An 11,035-nucleotide genomic window follows, 5' to 3' on the forward strand; every position below is an offset into this window, starting at 1 on the left:
TGTGTGTGTGTGTGTGTGTGCGCGCGCGCGCGCGCGCGTGCGCGCCTTTAAAAGGCGGGCTAAAACAAACGGAGGGGCGTGGCCACAAGCGCGGTCCTTCGTGTCCGAACCACGTGTTAGGTGGGAAAGTCCCGCCTCTTCTGTTTACGTTACCTGGCAAGATGGCGGCGCCCAGAGCGGTAGGTGACCGCGGCGCCCCGAGCCCCGGAACTATAGTTCACTTTGCAGCTCAGCTCGAGACCTCTGTCAGCCTCCTGGGAGACAAAAGCTTGCGGGGTCAGCGAGTCTCCTGCCGGGCCTCGCCCGGGAGACGCCGTCGGGGGCTGCCGAGGGCCACAGAGGGTCTCGGGTCGCTTGAGAGAGAAACTAATGGGATGAAGGTGGACTAGCCAATCAGAGGAGTAGGACAGCTCTTCCCGGGAGAAGGGACGGGACCGGGGTTTGGGGGATGTAGAGTTAAGGACGCTTTTGCGGGAAATTCCTGGTGAATTTAAGGATCTTGTAATCCCAGTATTTGGGAGGTGGAGGAGGCCAGGCAGGGCAACGTAAAAATCCTGTCTGTAAATAAATAACTAAACCTTAATAGAAAAACAAAAACATATCAAAGGACAGAGTGTGCAGGCAAGAGCCAAGAAGTTAATTTGGCGGTCTGAGGAAGAACCTGTGGGAAATTCATAGAACTTGGTTACACTGGAGAATGTATTTAGTAGTAGAGTATTTTTTGGTACGAATTACATTGGGTTCCATCTCCAGCACTACCTGTAAAGGTAAAGGTTACGTGGATGGGATGACAAATTAGTCATTCGGCAAAACCCTAGGGAGAACTGGGTAAAATTTGGACTGGGGAAATGGTTCCATTATTAAAGCACATGACCTTGAGGCATGAAGACCGGGAGTTGGTAAAAGATGAGCATCTCAGCTCACCTGTAACCGCAGCACTCTGAGTGGCTAGACTACGAGTTGCGTTGCGGTGCGCTACAGCGAGAGACCCTGCCTCGATACATAAAGTAAAGGACAACTGAGGAAGACAGCTGGTCTCGACCTCTGACCTCCATACATGTGCACATTCGTGCGAGGACATCCATACATTTGAATATGCATACACATGAATTCACACTGTACACATACCCCCCCCCAGCCCCCAGAGTGAACTGGTGAGAAATTAAGGTATAATGGGGGTTTGAGGGAAAAAAAAATAAGGATTTGGTGGCAAATTAGAAGAACTTGAGAAAACCAAGACTGGCTGCATTAAGGAAGGAATTTATGGTTGGTTAAGTGGAAGAATTTGGAGAAATGTTTTGCATCCCAAAGGTTAAGGATTGGGGGAGTGGACATGCTGGGGGATTGACCACAGTGCCTTATGAATATTAAACAGAGACTCTAGTCCTGAACTACACCCCCAAATTAGGGTGGGGGTGTTACCAGAAGGATTTTACAAGGCTCCGGAAGCACAGGCTGAGATTTAAAGGTCATGATATAAGAGTTAGGGGTGGAATCCAGCTCCAGGCTCAACCTCAGTCCTTTCCCTCTCCCCTTCTCCAGTTCCTGCACCTGGGCTCCCGTGAATGGAATGGGAGAGCCAGGGGCATCCAGAGCATGAGTGAGTGGGTGACCCCAGACAGCAATCGGGAGAAGAAAAGGACGCTGTTGCAGTTCCTCTCAGATCACTTCCAGGACATCCAGACTCTGAGAGAGTACTGGCTCCAGAAACAGATCGCTAAAGTCAACTGGGTGAATCGGTGAGAACCTATGGCTGACAAGACCCCAGAGAGATCCTGCTGGCCACACCTCCCAGCCAGAGCACCAGCTCCTGCTCTGGTCAGTCCCAGGCCAGGCTGTGGTTCCCACTGCCAGCATTACAAGCTCACATCTTTATCGCTGGCCCATTCCTTCTCTAAGACTCACTATATAGACACTTCCACCACCAGCTGTGCTTGGGGGTCAAGCTGGCTTCTCAGACATACTTAGCTACAACTCAGATCTCTCATGTGTCCCATTTAAAAGAAACCTTACTCTCCATCTGTCCCCATCCAAAGAGTAGGTGTCGGTGGCCACCCAGTTGCTAAGGGTGAATCTTAAGGTCTTTTCTTCGGCTTCTCTCTGCCTTCACATCTAGTCTGTCAGCTCCCGGGGTCCCGTCACTTCACTGCGTGGTCTGCTCTGATACCTTTTATTTTAAGGTTAGAGTCTTAGCCACTGTTCTATTGCTGTGAGAAGACACCATGGCCAAGGCAGCTTTTTAAAAAAAAGAAATCATTTAAATAGCTGCTTGCCTACAGTTTCAGAAGGTCAGTCCATGACCATCGTGGTGGGAGCATGGCCCCACGCTGGCACGGTACTAGAGCAGTCGCTGAGATCCATACATTGCAAGCTTAGAGAGGAGAGTGTGAGACTGGGCCGGGCATGGTCCTTTGAAATCTCGAAGCTCAACCCCAGTGACACACTTCCTCCAACAAGGCCACACCTGTTAATCCTTTCCAAACAGTTCTGCCAAGGGGGAAGCCAAGCACTCAAGGATGCGCCCATGAGAGCCGCTCTGACTCCTGCCGGTGCACTCAGTTATGACGTCAGCTCGGAATCAGCGTGGATTCGCTGCAGGAGCCCCCCTTACTGCTGAGTGGAGCCAGCTCTAGCCTCATCGTCGTTTTGTTTTGTTTTTGAGAGAGGCCGTCACATAGCTTGGGCCGGCGGGCCTCAAGCTTCTCGTCCTCCTGTGTGCGCCACACCTGGCCAAGGAGTGACTTTTAACGTCTACTCTAAATGAGTCTCGACAGTCAGGCTGCCCCTGATTTATCCTCGTCCCAGAACTGGTTCTCTGTGATTTGCTCCTGATACTTCCTGCCTTGTAGTTGAACAGAGGCAGAGACAGTTGTCGGCTTTGGTCTCCACGGTGATCGCAGTACGTGGCACTTACTGGCACACAGATTGCCAGCCAGGCTAGTCCATATCTTGCTTGGTGCCCTGTGGTCTGCCCCTAGATGAAACGGTACACGGTGAGAGGTCCCAGGTTTCACCTCCGCTCTCATTTTCTCTGCAGGCCCTTCACTAGGATCCAGGAGAAATATGGCCCGTATGTCACAGGCGCTCTCTTCATCCTGAAGCAGGGAGGTGCAGTGAAGTAAGATAGCAGTGGTGACGGGGTGTGGGAGCGGGGTAGAGCGCCTCTGCTCTCTAATGGCTGTGTGGTGGGGGGCCCTGCTCCTTGACTTCAGTCTATCATTTAGCTGGTACCCAGAGCTGAGGAGGTAAAGACAGGACAGTCCCTGAGGCTCTCTTGCTAGCCTGTCAGCCTAGCCAGACTGGTAAGCTCTGGGTTCAGTGAGCAATCCTGTTTCAAAACACAGTGGGAAAGCAGCTGATGGAGATGCCCAGCTGACTTACATGCATGCACGTGGACACACGCACAAAGGCGTGCAAATGCATATGCACAAATACATTCTCAGTTAACAGCCACCCCTTTAATCCCAATGCATGGGGACAGAAGCAAGCAGCTGGCTCCCTGTGAGTTCTAGGCCAGCCATGGCTACATCTTAAAAACCCCTTTAAAAAAAATTATTAAAAATTATATACAGCCAGAAGTGGTGTCACATGCCTTTAATCTCAGCACTCAGGAAGCAGAGGCAGTTGGATAGCTGAGTTCGAGGCCAGCCTGGTCTACAGAGGAAGTTCCAGAACAGCTAAGGCTACACAGAGAAACCGTGTCTCACAAAAGCAAAAAGAAGTGTTTTTCTGCTGGGAGGTGGTGTGTGCCTGTGACCCCAGGCCTGGGAAGCAGCAGCAGGTGCATCAGTGTGTCCCCTAGCCCGACACGGTGGCGTGCACCTGTGAGCCTGGCTGCTTTGGAGGCTGAAGCAGAATTATAAATTCTGAGCTACATAATAAGATCCAAGACCCTGTCTCAAAAGAGAAAGTCTTAATGCACCTTCTCCTCCCTTTCCTGTTATATATATATCAGTCTTGTTATATATATTCAGTGTATGGGGGTGTCCTGCCGCTGTGTGGTGGTCGGGACCACCTGAAGGAGACACTTCTCTCCGTCTGCTGTTGGGGCCCTGGGGCCCACTGGCTGTCAGTCTTGGCATCAGACTGCTTCACCCACTAAGCCATGTGTCAGCCCCCTGGTTATTTTGTTTTCTTCTTTCTGGGAAGATACATAGTTTCTGTAGGCCTTATCTACTCTTCCTACCTGGTTTGAGCACCTGTGCCAACATCCTTAGGAAGAGATGTGTCTGAAAACTCCCGTCAGTAAGAACTGCATGTGCCTTCCATTAGTGTGTGTTGGGGCCGGGAGATGGGGAGTGTTGGTAGGGTCTTTACTCTGAAGCCCAAGCTGGCCCTCAATTACCAATGCTCCTGCCGCAGCTTCCCAAACATTGGGCTTTGCTGAGCAGTATCTGGGGTGTCTTGTGTGAAGGAGTATGAAGAATGCTATCTTACCACCATTGCCAGATGGCCACCCATGGGAAGCTGGGCAGTGACCCTCAGCTGACTCCTCATTCTAGGTTTCAGGACAAGGAGTGGATCCGGCAAAATGACCGTGGCCGTTTTCTTGCCGAGTTACAGCAGTTCCAGAAGGTGCCTGTGGAGGCTGTGGATGCCAGTGGCTGTGCCATCAACTACCAGGGCCTGAGTAGCCTCTGTGAGTGGGCCGGAATGGGTGGGTTTCCCTTTGAGGTTGGGCTCCAGAAAGCCCCCTGGTGCCACCTGCCTTCTTACTCACCAGTGCCCCTGAAGGAGCTGCGGTCCCTGTCCCTGCAGCGCTGCCCCAACTTGGATGACTGGTGCCTCGGCCGCCTCTACCCACTGGCTGGCTCACTGCAGGAGCTCTCACTGGCTGGGTGCCCCAGAATCTCAGAACGGGGCCTTGCCTGCCTCCACCACCTCCAGTAAGCTCTCTGCTCAGGCTGGCACAGGGAAGAGTCGGGAGGGAATCCTTGGTGCTCCTAGCCATCTGCCTGTACGGTGATCTGGTACCCGGGATAGCTGGGCACAACTGAGCACTCTGTGTCTTGAGAAGGACTCAGTGACTCCTGGCTTTGCTTCCTTTACACGTGGATGTTAGTCGCACTGTTGCGGGAGAGTAGACTCAAAGAAGCATATTTATAGTTAGCAGTTGTCATAGCAGTGAACTTTGCTAGCTACAGAGTTTTACCGGAGAGCCAGGAGCGTGGCTCAGTGGCATACCAGTTACCCAGGATCCCCCAGTGAAGGGCTGGGAACTCGGCAGAGCTACAGTGTTTGCTTAGAATGTACCAGTAAGGGGTTAGGGCCATGGGTCAGCAGTAGAATATACGAATTCCTGGATTCCTTCCTTAGCAAGTGCACATGCACATAGACACACAGAGTAGAAAGAGAAACTACCAGTTGTAATCAGGGTCGGAACCCACCCTTCACATATACACAGATGCCACTCACGTCTGTCCTTCTTGCCCCTTCAGGAACCTCCGCAGGCTGGACATCTCAGACCTCCCTGCCGTGTCCCACCCAGGTCTCACTCAGATCCTGGTGGAAGAGATGTTGCCCCATTGTGAGGTCCTTGGAGCTCAGAGTCTGAAGCCAGAGCCAGACGAGCAGCTTCTGGACACATCTAGTCCCCTGTCTCCCTAGCCTGTGACCCCACGCACGGAGGGTCTTGTCGGCTTTGTGGAGTGTCTGAGGTCTTCTCACACTCTGGCTGCTGGTGTAATTTATTCAGCATGAAGGAGCACAGGCAGATAAGAAGACTGGGCCAGGACTGACTCAGTGCTGCCTGCATCTGGCAGATGTCTGTGGCCTGGTCAGATAGCCCTCCATGCACAGCTGCATGCAGCTCCGTAGTTCCCCTTTATCCCTGTTTGTCAAGGAGACTTCCCCCAAACTCTCCTCATACATGTCGACAGGGACTGTGGCTGACATGAGACACTGCTGGCCCTTTACAATGATAGTTCTTCCCTGTGCCTGCACTGACGAAATACCAGCAGCACCCCAAGCCTCATGGCATTACCCATTGATTTACTGACTTGCACCTTCAAATGTGGGCATCTGAGTGTGTCTGCCTATACCACCCCCAAATGGAGATGAGTGTTTGAGAAAATAGTCTTCTTCATCTGGCACAACAGACTTCCGTCAGTAGAGGGCGCTGGAGAGAATCCAAAGTGCCGAGGACTCTGCAGGGACTTTAAAGTGTACAGTGTAGCAGGGTATCCAGGTGCTACAGGTCAGCAGTTCCCCTAGCACCCAGATTGCTGGGTGGCCAGCAGCTTCCCCTGGCACCCCTACCAACTATGATTGGCTCCTGGCACCCATGTTACCAGTGGTCCTGTCATGACTCAAATATACTGCGGAGATGTGTGATTCTTTATATTAAACTTCTGCTGTTCACGTTACTCTGTGGCTTTTCCTCCCAACTGGATCCAGATGGCACCAAATGCAAAGTTCTGGGGATAAAGATTCAAGATGGATTTGGGAGGGCTAGGTCTTTATGCTTATAGCAGTAAGTTCCTTGCTGAAAAAATAAAAACAGGATGCCATAAATCCTGTCATGCAGGGCATCCCAGACAACCTGCAACAGGTGCCCATAGCTGTTGTGTCAACAGCTGTGGCTGCAGAGATGGTGAGGGTGCTGGGATCTGGGGAGCACCCCTGAGTGCTCAGAGGGGTGCATGCGTGTGTGTGTGTGTCAGAACTCCCATGACAGCAACAGAAGCTCATTCATGGAGTAGAATTGGACTCATAATCAGGCCTTGACCCCTGTCCCCACCCACTTCAAGGCTCTTTTGCCAATACCAAGGAGCCACCAGAACCATCTGGTGATGACCTCACCTGGGTCCTTGCTTTGAAAGGAATGCCCATTATTAAATATTATTTTTATGTAAGTGCATCACATTGGGTACAGTGCCCACAGTAGTCAGAAGAAGGCACTGGACCCCTTGGAATTGGAGTTACAGGTGGTTATGAGCTGTGGGTTCTGGGAATCAACCCCAGGTCCTCTGAGCAAAAATTGCTCTTAACCACTGAGGCCCATATGTTCATTCTTCTTAAGACTCCAGAAATCACTCAGATCTGTCTACACAGCAAGTTCCAAGACAGCCAGAGCTACAGAGTGTGAAATTCCATCTCAAAATACATATATGCATGCATACATGAATGTATACATACATAATCAGGAGTGTCCTCTATTGCTAACAAATCCGTAAAACCTAGGATCAAACCCACTTGTTCCAGCGCTTGGAGAAAGAGGGACCTGCTGGGCTCCAACTGATAAGAACAAGATCGGGGTAGTATAGCTCAGTGGTAGCATACATAAGGCTACGGGTACTAATCAGTACTTCTCTCTGGTTAGTTGGTTAACTGACTGGAACATAGACCAACAGTACCCTGCAGTTAATAATGCCAAGAAACTAGAAATGCCCTGGTCTGACATGGGACCAGGTAATGAAAATGCCCCCAAACTATGGTCTCCCCAAAGTACTCTTCAACCTCCAAGCCTTCATTACTCTGTCCCATGTTCTTGTACATCACAGCTTTCTGTTGAGCCCTCCTGGTTTCAGCAGCTGTGTGGCGGCTTCTGGTTGGACACAGGCTGCACACCAGTCCCGCTTCCCGGGAGACAGTAAGGCCCCAGGAGGCGGTATCAGTCACAGAGGCTTCAGCGCCCTGAGATGAGCCAGTAGTGCTCAGAGGCCTTGAGGAGCCTCTCCCGAGGCTCTAGGCGAGGCTGGACTTGGCCCTGCCTAGACCTTGGCTATCTTCCTCACCCTAGCTCGTACTTATTCCATTAACGTTCACCATTTCCTCCCCACTCTCTTCCTCCATCTGTTCCCACGGGCTCCATTATTCAAACTTGGAGGGAGGAAATCAGGGCTGGAAAGATAACAGACTCTGGGCGCTGGTACACTGAGTTCTTTCTATATCTGGACAGTCCTCCAAACCAGGTAGGCTGCAAAGGGTCAACCGGGGCTTCGGGGGTGGGGAGCAGGCTTCCTCCCAACCTAGGTCCCCGGAGATATGGGAAGGCCCTACCTGCTGGCCTCCCCAGACTACCGGCAAAGACTCAACAGCAGAGGCCCTAGGGCTGGGATGTAAACACAGTCACTCTCCTGCCCCAGGGGTGGGGCATAAGCCCAGAGCATCATAGGGCGGGGCCCCTCTCAGCTGGATGGAGGTGGTAGGAACGGCTGGTGGCCCATGCACAAGTTGGAGGAGGTGCAGGCCCCTAACTCGGGGGCTCTCAGTGCACCTCACTTCATTGCCTTCTATTCGCTCGCGTCCCGTCTCCCCCACCCCACCCCTTGCATCCCCGCTCTCCCTGGTCCTCCTCCTACCGTTCCCTGGTTAGTCAGGCTCTGTTCTGAATTCTTCCCCCTGTGCGTTTTTCCCCTGCTCCCCCCCCCCCTTCTCTGCTCTTCTAGTTGCCTGCCAAGGTCTCCCAGGTTTTTTTTTTCTCCTCGACACCCCTCCACCCACTCCCGGCCCCTGCAAACACCACACCCTCCCACCCCATCCTGCTCGCAGCACAGTCACGACGCTTTCAGGCAGTGGCCTCGAACTAGCCCCTTGGCCTCCCTTCTCTTTGCTCGTTGGGACCGCCCTCGCAGGTCCGCGGCTTTGGCCACCCCTAAACCTTTCCCGCTGTCTCACCAGAAAACCAGCCCTAACTCGCCAGGGCGCGTCTCCCAGTCTGCCTCCCCTCCCCGGCCCCGCCCCGGCTCCTCCCGGCCCCAGGGGCCCTCCCGCCGCCTCCCCTACCGCCCGCCCCTCCAGACTCGCAGCGCGGGCTGGGCCGGCAGCCCGAGGACGCACAGCTGCGAGGAGGGAGTTCGGGCAGGGCTTGACCCGAGGACCCCCAGAGCTGGCGGAAACTGGACCCAGAGGTACCTGGGGCCCCAGGCCCTGGGGTGGGGTTACTGGAGGAGGTAGGTAGGTTTCCAAGAAGGTAAAAAGGAGTTTCCCCGGGGAGCCGAGTCTCCTGAAGAGACAGAGGAACGAGGGAAAGGGAATAGGAATGGAGTTGGAGCGATACTGCAAATGGATGTAACACCTTGACTACAGGAAGGGGAAAGAATGGGGGGCGGAGGAGAGGCGGTGTTCAGTCTAGGATAACATTAACAGTTGGGTGCCGTGGGTCAGGGTCTCAAAAGCCATTACTGGAACTGGGTAAGACCTAGGCTGCTTGCCTGGGCTTTGCTGGGCCCTCTTTGGAGATCCATCCTGCACCCTAAAGACTTCTGTGGCTCCTTGTGACTCTTGCAGCTCCACTGGTGGCCCTTTCCCTGGGCCAGGTCATGCGTTGCCGCAAGTGCCAACTCTGCCTGTCAGCACTGCTCACACTCCTGGGCCTCAAAGTATACATCGAGTGGACATCTGAGTCCTGGCTTAAAAAGGCTGAGCCCCGGGGCGCTCGGCCCAGTCCCACACCATCCAGTGCTGAGCCCACCCTACCCACCAACCTCTCAGCACGCCTCGGTCAGACTGGCTCACTGTCCTCTGCTTACTGGAACCAGCAGCAGCGGCAACTGGGAGTCCTGCCCAGTACGGACTGTCAGACTTGGGGGACTGCTGCTGCCTCGGAGATCTTGGACTTCATCCTGTATCCCCAGGACCTTCGGCGCTTCTTGCTGTCAGCAGCCTGTAGGAGCTTCCCGCTATGGCTACCTACAGAAGGCAGCCCAGTGGCCGGCTGCTCTGATAAGGATGTACCCTACTTGCTACTGGCTGTCAAATCAGAACCAGGACACTTTGCAGCGCGACAGGCTGTGAGGGAGACCTGGGGCAGCCCAGTCGCTGGGACCAGGTTGCTCTTCCTGCTCGGGTCCCCAATAGGAATGGGGGGGCCTGACCTAAGATCACTGGTGACATGGGAGAGCCGGCGCTACGGTGACTTACTGCTCTGGGACTTCCTGGACGTTCCCTACAACCAGACGCTCAAAGACCTGCTGTTGCTGACCTGGCTGAGCCACCACTGCCCTGATGTCAATTTTGTCCTGCAGGTTCAGGATGATGCCTTTGTGCACATCCCAGCCCTGCTAGAGCACCTGCAGACTCTGCCACCAACCTGGGCCCGCAGCCTCTACCTGGGTGAGGTCTTCACCCAGGCCAAACCACTCCGCAAGCCTGGAGGACCCTTCTATGTGCCGAAGACCTTCTTTGAAGGTGACTACCCAGCCTATGCAAGTGGAGGTGGCTATGTCATCTCAGGACGCCTGGCTCCCTGGCTGCTGCAGGCTGCCGCTCGAGTGGCCCCCTTCCCCTTTGATGATGTTTACACTGGTTTTTGCTTCCGTGCCCTGGGCTTAGCGCCCCGCACCCATCCAGGCTTCCTCACAGCCTGGCCAGCAGAACGTACCAGGGACCCCTGTGCGGTAAGAGGCCTGCTCCTGGTGCATCCAGTCAGCCCCCAGGACACCATCTGGCTCTGGAGACATCTGTGGGTTCCTGAGCTCCAGTGCTGATCCTCAGAGACAAGCTGGGGTGAGGGTGGGAGTGCTGGCCTGGCCTGAATCCCTTTTCAACCCTTCCTAGCCAAGAATGGGCCAGACAAGGTGGCAGACTGTGTTTATCTACTTCCTGATTTTGAAAAATGTGTCCTTTCTACTCTGAGGCCAGGAGCTATTTCTTCTTCAGTGGGACCCCTGTAGGAAAGGCAGACACTGCTGGCCCTCTACCCTCACGCATGACACTTCCCAGCCTAGCCTGGCAGGTACCAGGGGGTATCCTGGACACTACATGGGACATCATGCATCTACCAGCCCATGGGAGGGCTCTCTCTGGAGGGACCATGTGCCAAGGCTGCCTTCTAGCTTGGGAACATTTATAGAAGTAGGTATCTTCAGCCTTTCTGCCTAAAGAAGCCAGGATGTCCCCAAAGGCTAGTGTGGTGCTATATATTCCTATAATCCCAGAACTAGAGACTAAAGCAGGATCACAAGTTCCAGTAAGTTACTGTGGAGATGCACAAACAAACAATAGCCCTCAAACCAAATCAGCCATACTGGGCTCTCTCCTCCTCTCCACACACACCCCAGTCCCCAAACTTGAGGAAAGAGGCCAGAGGAAG

At 53.7% G+C, this 11,035-nt stretch overlaps 2 protein-coding genes across 4 annotated transcripts; both read left to right on the plus strand.

The window, feature by feature from the left end:
• The first annotated feature begins 143 nt into the window (after window positions 1-143).
• Dmac2 (distal membrane arm assembly complex 2) lies at window positions 144-6,365 on the plus strand. Its single transcript, XM_028781962.1, has 6 exons — window positions 144-179; window positions 1,543-1,739; window positions 3,038-3,118; window positions 4,503-4,639; window positions 4,724-4,886; window positions 5,439-6,365. The coding sequence occupies exons 1-6, from the start codon at window positions 162-164 to the stop codon at window positions 5,605-5,607; spliced, it is 765 nt and encodes a 254-aa protein (XP_028637795.1). The 5' UTR covers window positions 144-161; the 3' UTR covers window positions 5,608-6,365.
• Window positions 6,366-8,793: 2,428 nt separating this feature from the next.
• On the plus strand, window positions 8,794-10,578 carry B3gnt8 (UDP-GlcNAc:betaGal beta-1,3-N-acetylglucosaminyltransferase 8). Of its 3 annotated transcripts, none has more exons than XM_028781968.1 (2): window positions 8,794-8,852; window positions 9,232-10,578. In XM_028781968.1, the coding sequence occupies exon 2, from the start codon at window positions 9,264-9,266 to the stop codon at window positions 10,428-10,430; it is 1,167 nt and encodes a 388-aa protein (XP_028637801.1). In that variant the 5' UTR covers window positions 8,794-8,852; window positions 9,232-9,263; the 3' UTR covers window positions 10,431-10,578. The 3 variants fall into 3 exon arrangements, with proteins under 3 accessions (XP_028637801.1, XP_028637799.1, XP_028637800.1); XM_028781966.1 differs by having other exon boundaries at window positions 8,798-8,894; XM_028781967.1 differs by having other exon boundaries at window positions 8,830-8,898.
• The last annotated feature ends 457 nt before the right edge of the window (window positions 10,579-11,035 follow it).

This window comes from Grammomys surdaster, unplaced genomic scaffold (genome assembly GCF_004785775.1).
Source record: "Grammomys surdaster isolate TR1022 unplaced genomic scaffold, NIH_TR_1.0 591, whole genome shotgun sequence".
In the NCBI taxonomy this organism is placed as follows: domain Eukaryota; kingdom Metazoa; phylum Chordata; class Mammalia; order Rodentia; family Muridae; genus Grammomys; species Grammomys surdaster.

What these genes read in the sequence shown, in the direction of transcription:
- Dmac2 (XM_028781962.1), top strand. An exon ending in AAAGTCAACTGGGTGAATCG is followed by an intron (nt 1,740 to 3,037) that starts GTGAGAACCTAT and finishes TTTTCTCTGCAG; the next exon opens with GCCCTTCACTAGGATCCAGG. An exon ending in GCCTGCCTCCACCACCTCCA is followed by an intron (nt 4,887 to 5,438) that starts GTAAGCTCTCTG and finishes TTGCCCCTTCAG; the next exon opens with GAACCTCCGCAGGCTGGACA.
- B3gnt8 (XM_028781968.1), top strand. Translation starts at nt 9,264, where the DNA reads ATGCGTTGCCGCAAGTGCCAACTCTGCCTGTCAGCACTGCTCACACTC.